Raw genomic sequence first — 19,542 nt, 5'->3', positions numbered from 1 at the left:
ATTTAGTGTGTCATTCACACACAAGCTCCATAGATGTCGCCCTCGGACTTGCTGCTCGCTGCCCTGCGCAGTTTAATGCGAAGAAGAAAAAGAGGAGCGTCATCTGATTGGCTGGTTTATGCACCTTTCGCGTGACGTTTCACTGAGCGTGTCTCTGATTGGTTTGTCTCCAAAGCAGAGCCGTGGTTCCGTGAAATGATCAAACTACAACCACGTTTCTCCAGTTTGGAGTGTTTTCATCCGGCAAGTGGACATTAACAAGGGCACTTGGTTCCTTTAATGTTTAAATGTCGCGTCAGTCTAAACTGAACCTGCTAATTTAGCTGCCAAGCTAATGTCCCACAGGCTGAACGTCAGCTAACTCACCAAACACTTCACCAGGAAACACATCTGCTGGAGAAAAATGAGTGAAGATCATATTGGGTCTGGTGAGTACAATTAAATAAACCAGAAAACATATTCTGTCTAATGTTATTTCATTCATAATGACTTACCAATAGCAGTTTAATGATCCTAATGATCGGCCGGCCTTTGTTTCCTTGTGTTATGACAATAGGCTGGAGCAGAAAAGACCAGCAGAAGCTTTTGGCTGAGATTAAAATCAACATCCCAGAAGGTCACACGAAATGCACTTATCAAAAAACACTGAAGACCATGGACTGGAATAAAGTTGCCTTCCCTCCTTACACTCCTGAGGAGTGCAAAGAAAAATGGGGAAATATGTTGCAGAAGGTGGGTCTGAAACTCAGAACTCACAATGTTCACTTGCCAAAAAACGCATTTTTCAATTTTCGTCACCCAACAGATATAGAAATAATAAATATCAGCTTCTCTTTACAAAGAACAAAAATAAATTTGCAGTGTTCCTGAAACAGTAAATGGCTGCAGCTTTGTCTGTTGTTGACATGTCTCTTTTAGTTGTATATTTTAATTCTTTTACAAAGATCACCATGTCTATACTGGGCAGACTTCTTCCCCCCTCCCTCCTCACTCAAAATACCTTCAATTTATTGTTCCACAAAATTTATTGTAAACATATATATTCAAATTGTAGTCCATGTTAATGTGACTGCATTACAATATTTCATCCATTGAATCATACATTTTAAGGTCTTTTACACTCAGTGGCCATGTTATTAGGTACACCAGTACGATCTGTTACAAATCAATAAAAAAAATTCTTACTTTGATCTTTGTTCAGCTTTCAAATTTTTCAAATTACCTGGGCAGCTGGTTGTAAAAATTTTCCTTCTGTGATCACATGCAACAAATTGAACTTTCAATTCCTGCTTGATCGTCTAATACCACTGTTTTGTTTCTCAGATGCGCAAGTTTCGCTCCCTCCCAGAGCTCCTTGTTGAAGCTGAAGATGTCCTTTCAAATCCTGGAAAGAACGATGGCGTAAGCAAGGCACAATTTAATGAATACAAAAATTTGTTGTGCAAGATTATTTTTTCATGTACGTCACTAACTAATCCAATCATTATTATGAGGTTTATTGATTTTTACAACATGGTGTACTGGAATTTTACTCTTCTGAAAGATCTGACAATGATATTTATGCTCTTTAAATGGATGTGTGGCCTCTTTTGTTAAAACAGGGTGAAGAGGATATTGAAGTTTCAAAGGGTCTGCCTCCTAAGCCTCTTGCGTAAGCTACATACATCTCACACATAACTTCGTAAAATCGTAGTTGTGTCATGAGTTATATAATTTTTTGGAACTTTAAAATTTTGTGCTGCCATCACTTTGCTTAGTCTAGAATTATATGTTTAAAGATTCTCTGCTCACTATATATATGTATACATATACACTTACTTATATATAAACTAATTTCATTGGCAAAACTTATGTATGCAGTTAAATCTGCATCAAACAATACAATTGTACTGTACAATGCAAACAGCAGCAGGGGATGGTGAGGCTTACTCTTCTATTTTCACACCTTGTAGGTTTTGGTCAAGACAATATTTGGTTTCAATCATAGCAGGTTGTGTGAAATGTGTTTAATTGTTAATCACACTGTTGTTACATTTGGCGTACCAGTATAGCACAAGCTACTCCCACTTAGTTCATAAAGAAGGTGGAATCACAGAAAAGTCCATCATCTGCTTTTTAAAATTTGCTGCATTGGGTTTAATCACTTTTCATAACTTATATTTGGTTGCATATGTGTAGCTTCAGGAGTGCCTATAATCTATTCTGCAATGACCAAATGGCCTCCATGGTGGGTCTCCCAAGGAAAACCTGTATAACAACGTTGGCCAAGCGTTGGCGAGAATTGCCTGAAGAGCAGAAGAAGGATTACATTATGTGCTATGCAAAGGTATGATGACATGCTGACACACACACAAGTTCTTTCATATAGATAATCAAGACAAGACTGTAATGTTAACATTATTATGCTAGATAACAGTAAAAATCTGCTGAATCTAAACACTGTGCTGTGTTTCTTTCAGTTGAAGAAAAATTATAAAAAGGAGCTGAGTGACTACCTAGAGGTGGGTAATTGAGAAGAGTACTGCTGCAGTTTTCAGCTGACACCGACTATTTTAATGTGTGCATGTTAACGTGAACATTGATGTTCATGTTATTCAGTTTTTGAGTCCAAAAGAGCGAAAGCGAATCCGAGCTGAATGTGGCCTCAAAAGACCTAAAAGACATGAGGTAAGAAGTATTATATAACAAGTGAGAATAAGAAGTTATTTTCCCGACAAAGACAGTGTTTATAATAATAATGATAATAATACAGTTTATATTATTTGTAAGAGTGTATATTTGGTTTTCATTTGGCTCTTAATCATGCATATCATCCTGTGGCCTCTCTTGTTAAACCAGATTGTGGAGGATAGTGAAGGTGCAGAGGGTCTGCCTCCTAAACCTCCTGTGTAAGTCACACACGCTTCTCAGTGACAGTGATTGAAACTAAACTTTGAATTCTACTTTGTTATATGTTCGCAAATTAGCAGCTAGCACCTCTTTCACTGTCTGCCCTATTGCTATTTTTCTCACATTTTGTGACTCACTTTATGTTTTGTCTGTGTACCATCAGAAATAGCTTTAGTGTGTTCCTCAAAGAGCAGACGGCCATACAACACATGTCGGCAAAAACCTGTGTGAAAGAGTGGGTGAGACGTTGGCGAGATTTGACTGATGAGCAGAGGAGTGAATACACTAGACGCTACAAGGCGGTATGAAGATGCACACATAAAACTGTTTCATTCCAACAGTCCTATCTGAACCACTTAGTTCATCAACTGCCACAACACAAAAATCATTAAACTGGTGTTTTATCAATCTGGGTTATGGTAAAAATCAGCTGGATCTGAATGCAGTACTTGGTTCATTTCTTTCAGATGCAGGCAAAGTACAAGATTGAGCTGAATAAATATTTAGAGGTGAGTATTTTAAAAAAGTACAATTACAACAGATCTACAGATCACTCAAAACCTGGACTACCAGATTCACATTTTTTTTTTTTCCCAAAAGCAATACGCACCCTGAATGGACTCAATAAAGACGTACCACTAAATGCTCCTCATGTGCAATATAATTGACTCTCCTCCATGTGCAATATTCTTGCTTTATTGATTGATTGAGCTTTTATTAGTTTTTTGAGACCGACTTGAGAACACTTTGCTAATTTTGACAGACTTCGTGTGATTTTTGATGGTTATGTATTTTAGACTTTAGATGAGGAAGAGCAGAAGCGGGTCCTCTATGACAATGGGATCAAAACGTCTAAAAAGGTAAGAAGGAGCAGTCCTGTGAATGTGTTATTAATTTTAGATTTTTAGAAGTTCTTTTTGTTCATTGTCCACCTCATGCTGTTTCTTATCACTCATAAATTGCCTCAAGTACAACAGCTTATACTTGTAGTCCAAGGTTCTGTTATCCTCACTTGAAAAAACTACATGGGACTGACTTTCTCTGTTATCTTCTTTATCTATCTCTTTTAAATACTTCTGTCACTAATGTGTAGAGAACGTGTGTAAAGAGACTTCCAGGCGAGCCTAAGAGTCCACCTCGGTGAGCAGCATCAGACAACATATTCATCAGATACATTAACACTTTCAACAAGTAATTAGAAATATAATAACAACAATTTATATTTCTTTACACCAAGATCTGGTCATGCAGTATACTGCCAAGTTCAGATGGAACTTCTGAAGAATGAATTCACAGTTACAAAGGAGCGCTTCACCAAGGTCAACCAAAAATGGCAGGAGCTCTCCACAGTTGAGAAGGAACAGTATCAAACTAAATTGCAAAGAAACTTTAAGGAATATGTAAGGAAGCTGCAGAAGTGGTTTCAGGTATTAAAAATGCTAAAGGATTTTCAGTTTTCTTTTATCTAGACAGTTATGAAAATTAAACCTTTCATTCTTCAGACTTTGACAGCAGAACAGCAGGAGAGTTATCGAATGCGTAACCCCAAAGTAAGAAACTCAAGCACCTGTTTCTATTTCTTTTATTCTATTCTTAATTATATTTCTTATATTTACAATATACCTCTCCTTGCAGAAATGTCAGTACCTCAATTCCCAGAAAACAAACTTTCATGTCAGTTCAGAACATTTGTCAAAGAGCCCGTCGGTAAGTTTAATTGGTGATAAACCTCATGTTCATAATGCAAACCTTTATGTCAACCTCCAAAGCTGTAGATGCTAATTAGTATGCAGTCAGTGGCACATTACCAGTCAACAGTGCAAAGCCAGTAAAGTTATTATAGTGTAAATTGTATCCACAAGGATAACATTTAGAGAATAAAAACACATTCTATATGTGACTTAAACTATTCAACATTTATTGTATTATGTACAGGATTCAGAAGATGAAGACCTTGACAGCAGCAGTGATGAAGAACAGTTCACTGTGGACTCAGATGAGGTTAGAAATTTGTTGTATTTTATGTAGTTTTGTATTCAATCATATATTTTCCCATCTATATGTTAATATCAAATGTTGATCCACAGGAGGAGGAGGAGGAAGAAGAAGAATGTGATAACGCATTTGAGATAGATTAGATAGGGTTGTGATGGACAGAGAGATGTGTTGAAACTTTGGCAGTTCTTGTCTATTTTATCTGTAGTAAGAAACTAATGCAGAAAAAAGATTTTTGGAAAAATCAATTTGTAACCTGAGGTGGCTCTTTCTTTACAACCCCATCTGATGGTCTCCTCAGTAATATAGGGTCCCTGCCAAAATACATTTTGAAGAGTTTCATTATTTTATCTCTTATGTTTATATGTTTAAATAAATATGGTTCTTGTTAATGTCCTGCCACAAGGAAAAGAAAATGGGGGTTGAGAGGGGCCCCTAACTGAGCCACGCCACACCAATGCATCTGAGGTTGTGTGTACACAAAGATTTCAACTGCTCTTGTAATTATATGAAGTAATAGCTATTCAGAGCTCCATGCCTTCCTCTCTTCATCAAAGATTTTAATGTTACAAATCCTTTCTCGTGTTCTGTATAAACCCCACATAGGTTGTATATTTCTAATAAACTGCTGCATCTGTGACTCATTTCTGTGCGATGCGTTCAAGTCCTAACAGCTGTAACTGAGTCAAAAATATGCTGGTTTTTAATGACATATAAAGACCAACAAAGTGTATACGGTAGCACGAAGTCACGTGCTGGCCTGGGTGATACACACACTGAGTTGGGAAGTGTGTGTGTGTGTGTGTGTGTGTGTGTGTGTGTGTGTGTGTGTGTGTCGCTCAGTGCAGCAGAGGAAGCACTTATTGGGAAGTCGTCGTGTGGCGATCGATTGCTACTGTCTGATCTCTGTGACGTAAAGATGGATGCCAGCCGAAATAGGTAAATAAACACAATTAGACGATTACGCGGCCGTGATTGAAATATTCCCGGTAGTTTGAGGCTCTTTTTTCCTCGGGACCCCGGTGTCTCCCTGCCCCCCTCCGCCCCAGCCGCAGTGCAGCAGCGGCGGTGCCGGCTCGGTGGAGCAGCCTCTGTGGTCAAATGTGCTTCTTCCAGCAGCAAAGCCTCCAAACTGCGCTTCCTCGGCTCCGGATGAGACATTTGGCTCGTAGCTGCGGCGGCTGCTGCTGACCCGGAGCTTGTGTGAGCAGGATACCGCCTTCTCCTCTAACCTCTTGGCATTTCCAATCCCCGCAGCCTATTCATAGCCACGCTCTTTGTTTTCCCCAGCCAGCTTCTGGCTAAGCCGCCTTCATTATGGACCGATCCTCGGACCGGTGTCCGTCCGCCCTGTGTGTCTGCTCGGTGCTGCAACTTCTTGTTTTTAATGTGTGTGTGTGTGTCATTCGTAGGTCATAAACGTGGGAAGTAACTCCCCGGCAGTGATCGACGTGCAGTTGTAAGTAGCTGCATCACATCCGAGGAGTCAAATGTTGAGCTCCACGCTGCTCGGACAGGATTTCACGGCACCGTGGTGCTAACTGTGCTTCCCTCCTGCTGCAGCCCCTCTCCTGGCCGATGCTTGCTGCGCTACAGCATGACCACAGCAGCGTCGGCTCATCTGGTAGTTCTGGCAAATGAAAATGGAGGAGGTTTCAATGTCCAGCCTGGACAACAGCAAGCTGGAGGTACTAAATCACACATGAAATAGGCATTAGATAGGCTGCAGGGCTGTTTACATGGCTTGTGTCTGCTTCCTGGTCCCACTCTGTCAGGGCTTAGCTCAGGACATCCTGTCTGACCTGGTGGAGGATGCATGCCTGGGTCTTTGCTTCGAGGTCCACCGGGCCGTCAAGCAGGGTTATTTCTTCCTGGATGACACGGACCAAGAAAGCATGAGGGACTTTGGTGAGCACAGAGTCGATCTCTCCTTGCACGGGAAGCAAATCTGACTTTTTAGATTTCTCAAGCCATTTTATGCTGAATTACCTGAGTACACCGAGAAGTTGTGTGAACTGTGACAATGGACGGTACGAAAGAAGGCTATAGATGTACAACAACAGACTGAGACTTCACAACTTCACAATATAAACTACTCATGTATGGACCCATAGCCATGTTGTTGCCATTAGAACATTTATGAAATGCTGCATTCATTTTTTTATTTTTTTTTTTAGAAATTGTGGACCAGCCAGGATTGGATGTGTTTGGCCAGGTGTACAACCAGTGGAAAAACAAAGAGTGTGTATGTCCCAACTGCAGCCGAAGCATTGCTGCCTCACGTTTTGCACCACACCTGGAGAAATGTCTGGGGATGGGACGCAACAGCAGCCGTATAGCCAACCGCAGGTACGAGAGGAAAGCATCCAAACAGTCTGACCTGACTTATCTCAGTTTGGTGCTTTTACATCACAGAACTGGATTTAGAGATCGTGTACATTTTATCTTAAAGGGTAAAAAAACATTCACTCACAGAGATGGAACATTAATCAATTTGAGGAATGCTGAGTCATTGTGAGTGTGTTGTGATTTCCTTCTCTCTCTTTTACAGAATAGTCACTGGTAACAACACAAACAACAAATCAGAGAGTGACCAAGAGGATAATGACGACGTCAACGACAATGACTGGTCTTATGGGGCAGAAAAGAAAGGTAAAGCCCTGGTACAATATCTCACTATGTTTGTTGCTGATATGTTCTCATAATATTGGATTCGTGAAGTTGCTCATGTTTTTTAAAATCGAAATCTGAATGTTTCTCTTTTGCAGCCAAGAAAAGAAAATCAGACAAGGTACTTTTAATCTTCTTTGCAGAAATTCTTCAAGTTTAATTTAACAATAATTTTTTAAACCTCTAACTTCAATGATTGGACATAATATTTCTTCTCTATTCACCTCAGAATCCAAACTCACCCAGAAGATCCAAATCGTTCAAACATAAGAGCAGTAAGTACAAATAATTCAACTTCTTGGTGGCAAGGCTACAGTTTGTATACATATTTAATCAAGCATTGGCCACAACAGTTGTTGACATATCGCATCAATATTTTCTGCATTTTCATCTTGCATTATAATATCCAATGGGTTATTTACCGAGAGTTCTGGGAATGGGAATTTTTGGAAACATGTTATATGATCTCCAAGTTAAAACTATTTTCAGGCTGCGTTTGACCTTGTGCATGTTGGTCATCCCAAATTACAGGGGACAGGCATGGTAACCTTTTTTTTTTTTTTTTTTTTAATGTGGAGTTGACTAGTTTGTGTTTTTATTACATAATAATCAGAATATGATTTAATACATCTTTACATTCAGTGTATTTCATTGTGAGATCAGAGGTTTTATGATAAGAATTGCCAGCTGTTTAGTTGTGGTCACACATACAAACCTTAGTCTCGCTGTTGTTGTTTTTTTACACTTTACTGCTGACACATTTATTCACAACTGCTAACAAACATGTATGTTACAGGTTCTCAGCTACACTGTCCAGTTGCTAAAGGTTTATCCACACCTTCCAACCAATCAGAATTCTCAGTGGTATGAATTGTTCCTTTTGTGATGATTTAAAGAGTTTCAATTTAGTGATAAATTTGTTTTTGCTGTAACTAAGAAGACTTCAGTCAATAGTGCATTTTGCTAGGAGGATGGGACAGTCACTATGTGGGTTAGTTTATGTGGTCTGCAGCATTCTGCTACTTTGGAAAGCTATCACCAATTAAACTTGATAGAGAGTCATCAAAAAGTGTTTTTTTTTTTTTTTTTAATGAAGTATTTACTTTTGGTTCTTTATTACCACAATTTAAACATTTCCAGCTGTCAGCATCAGCTGTATTAAATATGCATACTTCTGACCTTACTGCACTGATTTAATGCCATGTGCATCTGGATGGAACAAATGATTGACATCCCTGCTCTTTATATCCATAGACATGATGGGTCCTAGACGTCGCATGGACAGCCAGGAGAGCCCGCGTATGCTGATGAAAGATGAGGCATTCCCTCAATAACACACTCAGCCACAAACTCACATGCATTGTGTGTTTGTGAATGTGTATGTGTATGTGTGTGCGTTCATATACATGAATGCACACACATTGGAAGACCAATAACACTTCACCTTTGGTTCTTTATAATGTGATATCAATGTACGTTGATATTTTAGATGACATTTATGATGTTTGCTGCACAACAGAGGCAGTCCAGACCTCCCACTGTATACTTGACAAATTTATTTTTCCCACACAATCATCATACCAATATCGTTTATTTCCTCTTTTGTTCAGTTAATTTCGTTTGTTGCTGGAGTCCAAAATAATGAATATCACCATAAACAATTTCACTGCACAGAGGTAGATTCTGGTGTAATTCATTCACTGGCCGAGCAGGGGCAGCTGTGTGCACATACAGTACTGTATGTTGTTTCTTAAGATACGGGAACGAGTAGGCATTAGGTGTACTTATATTTACTCACCAATCTTTTTTTTTTATATATATATAAATAATAATGTTAAAGACAATCTTTATCAATGGTTTGTCTTTATTTTCACATTCTCTGTCAGGCTCATAGTTTCATGTTGAATTACAATACATTGTACATGTGAGAGGAGCAGCTCTCCATGTCATTCACCTGTGCAAACTTGTTTTAAAAATGTTCAGTAAATGAACCCCTAATTGTACATGCAGGTATTGACTGCAGAAAGCAGGTTTCCTTTTCTTTCATTTTTGGTGGATAGATTGGCTTGTTTTCTAGCATTCAAATATGTCTTTGTATCATGTTGTTTACATTGTAAAGGGTTACATATATCCTTTGTGTGATGTGATAGTGTAAATATTCCAATAGTTGAATTGCTGCTATCATGGCTCAGTTTGTTTCATCTGTCTAGCATAATAAATAATTTGTTACCTGTCCCATGATCTTGTTTTGACTTGAACTCTTAGCAGGCACTTATTGGTTTTGATGGATGTGAAACAACAAGAACAACCCCAATAACCTTGTTGAATTACTTTTGAGAGCCAGCAACCAACAGGGGATGCTGTTACTGATGCTGTGTCTTGATAGTAGATTTTGTCTTGAAGAAACTGCTAGATGCTGAACACAGCAGATCACGTACGTTCTAGAGCTTAAACTTAACTGAAAATCGTACATCTGACTTTTCTTGCAGTTTTGTGTGAGGTAGACCACGAAAACTAGGCAATGAAATCGTCGTGTTGGTGCTGGGTAAATGCATGGTGTTTACCACATCAACTGGAAAGGGTCTTCCAGAAATATTTCTCATTTGAAAGGAATCATATGATAATATGTGAGTTATGTTTGTGCATGTAACTCTTGTTGAGAAAAAAAAAAAACAGGGTTAATTCTTTCCTTTGTCTATGATTTGTTTCACCTGGCACTACCAATTTCAATGCATGCATAGCATTGCTTTTAAAGAAGTCATTGATTTCCGCCTTGCATAACTGTAACTTGAGTCCAACCTAAATCTAATCCCGATCACTCGGAGCGAAACCACAGGAAACATTAGTCAAAGGGTAAGCAGAGTGCTGGTTGCTGAGCCAGCCTGAGCATGTTTTAGCATGGACGTGTTGGAAGAAACTGGCCCCAAAATGCTCTACAAAGCTGTAGATCATGGTTGTGAACCCCTGCGGGCAACTATACTGTGGGTCCAACCAAAGTTCCCCTCAAAAATATATTCACTACTGTACAAAGCACACGGCAGATTTCCATTGAATCTTTTATCTCTCAAAAGAAGATAAACATTGTAGTTTATATTATGCACAAATTGTTTGTATTCCTAGATATATATTTCATCAACAAACAAAGCTGATGTAGAGAACTGCTGGACTGTTTGTTTAAATGAAACTTGGAAGTGATGGTGCACAAAGACACGGTGTATGATGGATGTTTTCTGGCTGACTGAACAAACACTGGACAGCAGCATATTTTTGGATTATCTTAATAAGAGCCTGAGTAACAACTAACAGCTCAAAGCAGTCACAGCTCTGCTAAAAAGTCCGTTAATTGCCACACAATGATCGTTTTTTGGAAATGAGGAAGATGTGTGTGAGTGTGTGTAGCTTGATTTACCACCAGAATGGCACAGAGAGGCAATTGAAGAAACCGCACACAATCTTCAAAGCAATTTAATTATGCGATTTTGACGAAATTATGTCACCGAAATAAAACTATAACTCGCACTTTGATCTCTGATTAGGCGAGAGCAAGCGAAACATGTGAGATTTCCCGAGGCCGCTGAAGGCACCACGGAGCATTGTGTGTAGGCAGTTAGCAGACTTGGTTTTGCTTTAATCTCTCAGTTTGACCTCAGCGAGGCGTCGGCGTGTTGTTGTATTTATTTTTTTTTTTTTTTTTTAGGCGGCTCGTCGTGAAACATCAGGCAGCTGGCCATGTTCAGACCTAAGAAGGAGGGCGGGAGGGGACGAGCCGAGGCCGCCGCTTGGTATCCAGAAGCTGAGCAGTTGTAGGTACGAGGAAACCCCGGAACTTGAAGGCGCAGACGAGCTAACGTTAGCTAGCTTTTTGTTGACAGCGTCGCCGCTGTCAAACCAGAACCGACCTCCTCCAAACTTACTCCGCTTTGGCTAGCCGGCCGACCCCGAAGCCGAACCGCGACCCCCCCGACCCACGCCGAAATTTGGGGCGGGAGTTTCCGTCACTTTGAACCACTTGTGGATCTGGAAGATGGCATCGAGAGGAGGCTTCACGGGTCCGCCGATGAATCCGAACGTGAATCCCATGAATGTTGGGCATTCGGCGGGCATGAGGATGCCCGGAATGCCGCAGCCTCCGGCGGGATACAGTCGGGGCATGAGCGGCGCTCCGCAGTACCTCCAGGTTGGCTTTTCTTTAGTCTGTCTCTGTTCGACTGGGAAACTTTTTTTTTTCTTTTGCAACGTGTTATCAGACTTTAGCGGGTTTTTTTTTTTTCACGCTTCTTAAATTTATGATAAATCAGGTGAGAGAGTAAACGGAGCAGTCCGGTTTAAAGTCATTTGTCCAGCTCAAATGATTCATCTGACAGACATTAAATGAAAAATCTACTTTCAGGCTCAGCAGTTTACACATATCTAGGTGTGGGGAAACTACTTCCGCATTTGAAAGGGAAGGCAATTATTAACCACCACTAACACATTTAATGCTACATTTCCGAAGCATTGATCGTATTTCTTGGTAATCTCTTGTCCTTGAAATATTTTGAAGTCGGATTGAAATTTACTATCGCACAATTTTATTTTCATTTTTTTTTAAATGCAAGTGTGAAGGCGAAAATCACGTGGCTGCCCTTAGCCTGCTGTCAGTTAGCCTAAAAACAAAAGTAAGTTTATCATTACCACCATCTGTCAGAGCCAAGCCTGCATGTGTTATCCCAGTTTGTCCACCATCTGCACCTTCATGTGGTCTTCAGTTGACATGCATTATGAGAGCCATATGCTTCAGATGTTTGATTTGCAGTTGGGAGACAGAAACAGACATTAGAACATCAAAAAGATGGAGCTTCTTTTATTCTTGATGAGTTAAAATGATTAGGTTTGTTTCAGATTGTTGCTAAATTTCTATATCGTTCATAATGACATATTACGCTTTTCTTTTAACTGCTTGATGTGCTGTTATTTATGCTAATGACAACTGGTACCCTATTTTTACGCTGCACACAATCTATTGTAAGCCACATTATATCTACGCTATTTTTACACACAATGAATGAGCAGTATGCTTGCACAAACAGCAAGCCTTAAATCAGCTGCACATTTTTGAGCATATATAGTATGGATCTTCCATGTAACTCTACGTCTATATTATTTTTAAATTTATTACATTAGCAACATGCCCTAATCTGTTGTAAATCTTTGGTGCACGAAGAAAATTGACATATTTTGATATAAAGAAAGTACAGCCCTCTCTAGAGAGAAATACCCTTGTTTAGTACACAGCACTGTGTTGGTATTTGGAAATTCTTGAACCTGAAATCATAGCGACAGCTTCTTTCTTTCTAGCGCCCAGGGATGCCACCCAATAGGGTGGGGGGCCCCATGGGGTCAATGGGGGGTCAACTGCCTGGTCCCTCTTATGGCGGTGGGAACATGCCCATGCGACCAGGCATGGGGCCTCCAAGTATGGACGCCTCAAGGAAGCGGTTTCTTCATCAGCATCAACAACAGCAGCAGCAAGAGGCGCTGGGAGGAGGCCTCAGACGAGGGTAAACTGTGGAGAAGTGAAAGTGTTTGTGTGAGAGAAGGAGAAGAGGGCTTGGGGAACAATGTGAAGGTTGATTGACAAAGACAGCCTGGCACTGGCATTGTGGAGGTTTTTTCCTACTTTAATATAAAAGAGTCTGCAACTAACAGATATTTTTTTATCATTGATAAGTGAAGTGTGTTGATTCTTTTCTGTGTTGATCTGCTCAAGGTGATGTATTCAATTCTTTTTCTTCTTTGCGTTCTGTTTTGTGAAGTTGCTGTTCTGTTACAAACAAAACACAGATCACACACACACACACACACACACACACACACACACACACACACACACACACAGGCACATCTCGTGACTGGCCTCTGGTTCCAAAGCAACATTAACTAGTGGGTATTTTTGACTTCAGACTCCACACTCATGAATGTGGCGAAGCAGTATTTACTCTTTTATCCACAATGGACCTCTTTTACAGGTTCATAGCATTACAACATCCTCAGTACAATACAATTAGTGAGCCTCAAGGCTAGAAGCTACCTCCTAAATTCTCATTAAAGAGGCTCAAAATTAAATTTTAAACATAATGAGAGGGAACAGCATAATTTCATTCAACAAAGAAAACAGCTTTTATGAAGTCATTGGCAGTGATAAGTGGGAGCCTGAGGTGCTTGTTTGGGGGAGTTAAGAGATGGCAGTTGCCAAGATTCGTTTATCGAACTATGAGGTTTCAATGTATACTTTTGTTATCAAATAAAATGGTGAGGTGTTTTCTTGGTCTCTAAATGTATGCGCGAGTGTGTGCACAGTTCCTTGTAAATTGATTAATGAAGGTCATCCTTTTAAAAAGTCAAATGCTAAGTGAGGAGACAACACTGGCAAAGTAAAACAACATGTCCTCCGTTAATTGAGTGGTATTTTTAGCAAGTGTTTGGTTAATTTGGTTAATCTGTTCAGGGTTTTGTGTTTTGTTTTGTTCTATTGTTTTGTTTTTTTTTCCACTTTGGAAGTCATCACATTATGTTTTTTCTGTGTGGTCCAGGGCAAAGAGGCGCAAAATGGCAGACAAGGTTCTGCCACAGAGGGTAAGAAGATTTACATTCCCCGAATCATGTATTATTCAAGGAATGAATAATACATGATTATTCATGTAATGATCATGAATAATGGCCAGTACATTATTCATTATCATGTATAATGTAATAATAGATGTAATATCAGCATATATCTCTGCATTGCCCAAATACATATGTTCTGCTGTTGGCTCTTTAGATCAGAGACCTTGTTCCAGAGTCTCAGGCCTATATGGACCTCTTGGCCTTTGAGAGAAAGCTTGATCAGACCATCGCTCGGAAACGTATGGAGATTCAGGAAGCCATCAAGAAGCCCATTATGGTATCTTTTCCTGAAAGTGCATCATTATAGTAAATTAAATACATGGAAAATTATAGGATTAAGCTTTCTGGAGTGCTGCCCCCAATATATTCTTATTGAGATTTCTCACTATCTATTTTAAATAATTTAAATTCTGTAGCACAGTTTATCCTCAGATTTCTGCTTTTTAATTTCTCTGACAGCAAAAACGCAAACTCAGGATCTACATTTCCAACACATACACACCCAGTAAACCTGAAGGTGAGGAGGCAGAGAAGGTGTCCTCCTGGGAGCTGAGAGTGGAGGGCAAACTTCTAGAAGAGGTATGTGAAGAACATTTTCATTTGAATGTTCTTCCTCAGTTTCACAATTGTGTCTTCTCCAAGTACTTCAGTCTCTGAAAACTTCAGTCACTCAGCTCTTGTTGGACTGTGTCCTTGGCTCAGACCACGCAACCAGATGTGTGTTTATAGCTCTCCCCAATCCACCCCACATTTCCTAACAAACACACACATGCACTCATGCACACAAGCTCATGTTGTCTTTTGAAACAAGGAATTGAAACCACTGGCTTTTACATACCAAGAGCTGAAATGTCTCCCCTCCCTCCACCAGTTCCAGCTCAACTCCTTGTGTTATCTGGGATCACATTTTAAAAAATCTGTTAATATTTCTCCTCCTGGCTCTTTGGGTTAGGCATGTGGAGGAGTGTTGGAGTATGGAGTAACAGAAAAAGAACAGGGATGTAAAGAAAGGAATGAAAAGGGGTCATGTTGTGCAAATGGTTTGACATGGCTGGGGAGAGTGTGGGGGTGCAACAGCTTTTTCTACTTGTCTACAGTTTTGTGTTTCGCCACCCCTAGTGCGGTCAGAGCTAAACAATGCAGCTGCATAGCCTGACACAGCACAATAAGAAGACATGGATAGCTGTCTTTGTGTTTTGAATTTTCTCACACTTTTATGCATTTTTTTTATTCATAGCCTGGAAAGCAAAAGAGGAAGTTCTCATCTTTCTTTAAAAGCCTGGTGATTGAGCTTGATAAGGAGCTCTATGGACCTGACAACCACTTAGTAGAGGTATGACATGATGACATAAGAATTTGATGTGAACACAATTCAGCTCACAAACATGTAAGATGTGTGCAGATTCTCTTGCCCCAGTCCATTAATTAGCCTCAGTCAAAAAGCCAAGAATCCAAAAGCTTTTCTGTACCTGTTTGACAGTTTGGGAACACATAGCTAAGAACTGTTAAATCTGGAAGACATTTCACCATTTGTAGTATAACAATCTTTGAACAATTTGTGAATCTCTTCGCTAGTGAAAATCCTTTTTGATAACTGCAGCATTTTATCTGCAATATGAACTTTTTTTTTGACATTGTCAGTGGGCCAACTCTTACACAAAATCAACTTGTAAAGCACAACTTTAAGGTGATAGGACTGACACACTATAACGAAATGTAGGCATGAAATAATGAACTATATAGGAAACAGGTATGATAAGAATATAAAAAAATCTGTATTTTACTTGCAGTGGCATAGAATGCCCACCACTCAGGAGACAGATGGTTTCCAGGTTAAAAGACCCGGCGATGTGAATGTTAAATGCACCCTTCTGCTCATGCTTGACCACCAGGTATGCGTGCGTACACCTGCACACTTTACTCATCCATCTTACTCTGAACAGTTATATCCATGGTTAGTATAAGCTACTCTGGTTTGCCAACTTTATCTTTGCCCTAATGTTTTTTCCATACAATTTTCTTTTCTCAGCCCCCTCAGTACAAACTAGACCCACGGCTGGCTCGCTTGCTGGGGGTGCACACACAGACACGGGCTAGTATCATGCAAGCTCTTTGGCTCTACATCAAGAACAACAAGCTGCAGGATGGGCATGAGAAGGAGTACATTAACTGCAACCGCTATTTCAGACAAGTAATGGCATAGTTTTGAGTGGAAACCAAACAACAAAGTCCTTGGTTTCTGTTTGAGTATACCTTTCCCAGTGTTACTTTGATGCTTCGAAAAATCCACTGCAGGTTGCATGCGTATACTATTAATTTAAAAAATAATTACATAATAAATATACCAATAATATTTGAATTAATATGAGGTACACACAACCCAATAGTCTGGGACTTTATATGACTCTATGCTTTGATTATATTCAGCTTTTTGATAATCTTTAGTATGTCATACATAACCTAGCATTATCTCCAACCAAATTCTTTTCAGATCTTTGGATGCCCTCGCATGCGGTTCTCAGAGATTCCCATGAAACTGGCGGGCCTGCTGCAGCACCCTGACCCTATCATTATCAATCACATCATTAGGTAAGGATCGTTCGGTGCTTGCCAAGATATTTAAAAAAAAATGTAGGAGATTTATTCATTTAGATTTTAAAATCAATGCTGCTACTAAATGTTCTATATTGTTTTATTGCAATCCAACTTGAATTTTATCTCACTGTCTTTATCTTTGAGCAGTGTGGACCCCACGGATCAGAAGAAGACTGCTTGTTATGACATTGATGTGGAGGTGGATGACCCATTGAAGGGCCAAATGAACAGCTTTTTGTCCTCAACAACCAACCAACAGGAAATTGCTGCTCTGGAGATGAAGGTAAGACCACGCTTTACCAGCACCTTACCATTCATTGATATCTGCCCCCAACAGCCAATTTTAGGAGAATCATAATTAAAGGAAGAAACTGTTAGTGAAGTCAGTAGTTTTGGTTATATTACCTGTTGTGTTCCCTGCAGATCCACGAGACCATTGAGTACATAAACCAGCTGAAGACTGAGAGAGACTTTATGCTCAGTTTTAGCAATAATCCACAGGACTTCATCCAGGACTGGCTTAAGTCTCAGAGCAGAGATCTGAAGGTAAACATCTTCCCAACACATATTTCATGTAGCAGTATCTCTGATATATTTTGTTTTTATGACAACAAGGCCACAGTACTACAAAGAATGTGTTAAATGTCAGGGAGGTTGTACTGGAGATATCTTAAACTTGTCTTAAAAACATTAACATAGAATAAGTGATTACATATTCTATGTAATCACAAATAATGTCATGAAAACCTTAAATAATGTTTTGAAGAATCATTTGGATCACTTATTGCAGACAGTTTGATTATAACATGTTTGCTACTGAGCGGAACCATATAGCTCATCTGCTCCACTTTTTCACAGAGGGTCTGTCAACACTACCTCAATGAACAGACACATTAAAGGAGAGATTCAGTAATTGTATTTAAATGAAAACAAGCGTAGCCAACTTTACACCATGATTTAGCCACATTAAATATGTATCTGTAATTCATCAACTCTTTATCTGTTGAGTGATCATCTTAGATATCATATTTAAAATGTGCAGTTTTCTGTAGTCATTACGTTAGTCCATGTTTGATCATATTTCTCCCCCCCCCCTCCCTCCCAAAATCAGTTGATGACAGATGTGACAGGAAACCCAGAGGAGGAGAGGAGGACTGAGTTCTACCAGGCACCTTGGGTACCAGAGGCAGTGGGCAGATACATTTACTCCAAAGTAAGGAATTACAGCAGCCAAATACACAATTAAATATGTTTGAGAAACATTTTATCTGAATGGTTCCATAGTTTATTTGTTTTTTAGTATGTTTTGTTTTGCACTGACATTATCCATTCTTTTTTTCAGGTGCAGCAGAGGAGACAGGAGCTGGAGCAAGTGCTGGGTATCCGACTCACCTAAAGATATATTCCAGAGCCACTCAAAGTTTATACTTAAGATACTTAAGGTGTTTTCTCAATTCAAATTGGAATTAGCTTGGACAGACGTAAGCTAATGATGCAGCTTCAGTTTCACAAAGCCATCTTCACTGACATGGTGTGAGATACCAGCTTCTAAGTGGGATACATATCTTTGTCCGTCCCATAGATAATCATTTTAAAATCAACAGAGTTGGTGGGACCAAGGAGGTTAATTACATGTCTTTAATAATATGTTTGCCTTGCAATATCTGTGATTTTGAGCCTGTTGAAATAATCTTTGCCTTGTTTTGCAGTAAGTTTTGTTTATGGTACAATATGATAAACCATTGTAAGAATTGGTGCTTTTCAGCATCGCTTTGTGTTATTTTGTATGGTTCTGTTGATACATTTTAAAGCCATAACCTTTAGGTAGGAATAATACCTGATGTCTGGTAACATCTCAATGAGCAAGAATGATAAGGTATTGTAGAATTAAGTATTTCATTCCAAAATATATAATATGTATTCAAAATTAAATTTAGATTTCTTTTTTATCCTAAAAACAACCACAGGAATCCTTAAAATGTATCTTGGTGTAAATAAGAATCATTTGTTGCCAATGATAACTGCCTAGGTTTTGGTGCTTTTTTTTTTTTTTTATATATTGGTTGATGTATTTGAAATGAAACGTTTCTTTTATACATGAGAAACCACAATTTTCAGGAATGCTCTATTGTGAACAGTCAGAGCTCCATATTTCTGGAAGCACATGAATCCACTTCCCAGCTGTGACTCAGCTGTTCTTTTTTTTTTTATGTTTTTGTTTTGTACTTCTTGAATGTTTACATGATGTTTTCATTTGTTGTTGTGGTTTTTCATTGTTTAATGCCAGGTAGAGAAACTGGCTAACTCTTCGGGTTGAGTGGTTCTTAGAGCCACACCAAGTCAACTCGTATTAATGAAATAGGAATGCAGTTGTAGTGTGTCATTTAAACAATGCACCAAATTGTTATATAGACTTTTTATTCAAATGCTGTTCTGTCAAGGTTTTGTCTAAGGGGATTTCCAGACTTGCTTGAAACATTCCATGTTAACAGATGCCGATGTGCCAAAATCTGTTCTGTGAAGAAGGCACTTAAATTGTATGTACAAAAGTTTTTTTTGTATAGCCTCTTTGTAAAATGTTTGCATGTTGTGTATCAAAGCCCTTTATCTTTTATACATTTTGAACCTTTTTTTTTTTTTTTTTTTTTACAATAAAAATACTTACAAAAGAGAGTCATATTGTCCTCTTTTATTTATGGACTATGAAAGATTGAGATGCATACTTTTTTAATATTCTGGCCATTT

The 19,542-nt window shown here is 39.1% G+C and overlaps 3 protein-coding genes across 6 annotated transcripts; all 3 read left to right on the top strand.

The window, feature by feature from the left end:
- Positions 1-198: 198 nt before the first annotated feature.
- LOC115060155 (nucleolar transcription factor 1-like) lies at positions 199-5,522 on the top strand. Of its 2 annotated transcripts, none has more exons than XM_029527996.1 (17): positions 199-428; positions 557-732; positions 1,324-1,401; positions 1,602-1,651; positions 2,179-2,326; positions 2,460-2,501; positions 2,599-2,667; positions 2,839-2,888; positions 3,053-3,191; positions 3,357-3,398; positions 3,687-3,749; positions 3,983-4,029; positions 4,127-4,289; positions 4,392-4,439; positions 4,525-4,596; positions 4,825-4,890; positions 4,977-5,522. In XM_029527996.1, the coding sequence occupies exons 1-17, from the start codon at positions 404-406 to the stop codon at positions 5,025-5,027; spliced, it is 1,329 nt and encodes a 442-aa protein (XP_029383856.1). In that variant the 5' UTR covers positions 199-403; the 3' UTR covers positions 5,028-5,522. The 2 variants fall into 2 exon arrangements, with proteins under 2 accessions (XP_029383856.1, XP_029383855.1); XM_029527995.1 differs by having other exon boundaries at positions 4,127-4,316.
- A 197-nt stretch (positions 5,523-5,719) lies between these two features.
- atxn7l3b (ataxin 7 like 3b) lies at positions 5,720-9,788 on the top strand. 3 transcript variants are annotated; one of them, XM_029527857.1, is made up of 10 exons: positions 5,720-5,823; positions 6,297-6,343; positions 6,448-6,572; positions 6,660-6,792; positions 7,062-7,233; positions 7,436-7,536; positions 7,653-7,675; positions 7,784-7,829; positions 8,351-8,418; positions 8,809-9,788. In XM_029527857.1, exons 3-10 carry the CDS (start codon positions 6,522-6,524, stop codon positions 8,812-8,814), a joined length of 600 nt encoding a protein of 199 aa, XP_029383717.1. In that variant the 5' UTR covers positions 5,720-5,823; positions 6,297-6,343; positions 6,448-6,521; the 3' UTR covers positions 8,815-9,788. The 3 variants fall into 3 exon arrangements, with proteins under 3 accessions (XP_029383717.1, XP_029383715.1, XP_029383716.1); XM_029527855.1 differs by lacking the exon at positions 8,351-8,418; XM_029527856.1 differs by lacking the exons at positions 5,720-5,823; positions 8,351-8,418 and adding an exon at positions 5,836-6,087.
- A 1,790-nt stretch (positions 9,789-11,578) lies between these two features.
- Positions 11,579-19,461, top strand: smarcd2 (SWI/SNF related BAF chromatin remodeling complex subunit D2). Its single transcript, XM_029528079.1, has 13 exons — positions 11,579-11,731; positions 12,892-13,094; positions 14,127-14,169; positions 14,357-14,479; positions 14,662-14,781; positions 15,440-15,535; positions 15,993-16,094; positions 16,232-16,393; positions 16,694-16,791; positions 16,945-17,080; positions 17,221-17,343; positions 17,909-18,010; positions 18,140-19,461. Exons 1-13 carry the CDS (start codon positions 11,579-11,581, stop codon positions 18,191-18,193), a joined length of 1,515 nt encoding a protein of 504 aa, XP_029383939.1. The 3' UTR covers positions 18,194-19,461.
- Positions 19,462-19,542: the final 81 nt, after the last annotated feature.

This window comes from Echeneis naucrates, chromosome 19 (assembly GCF_900963305.1).
Source record: "Echeneis naucrates chromosome 19, fEcheNa1.1, whole genome shotgun sequence".
NCBI lineage: Eukaryota > Metazoa > Chordata > Actinopteri > Carangiformes > Echeneidae > Echeneis > Echeneis naucrates.
The sequence above is the reverse complement of the archived record's forward strand: the minus strand, read 5'-3'. Positions and strand labels throughout refer to the sequence as shown.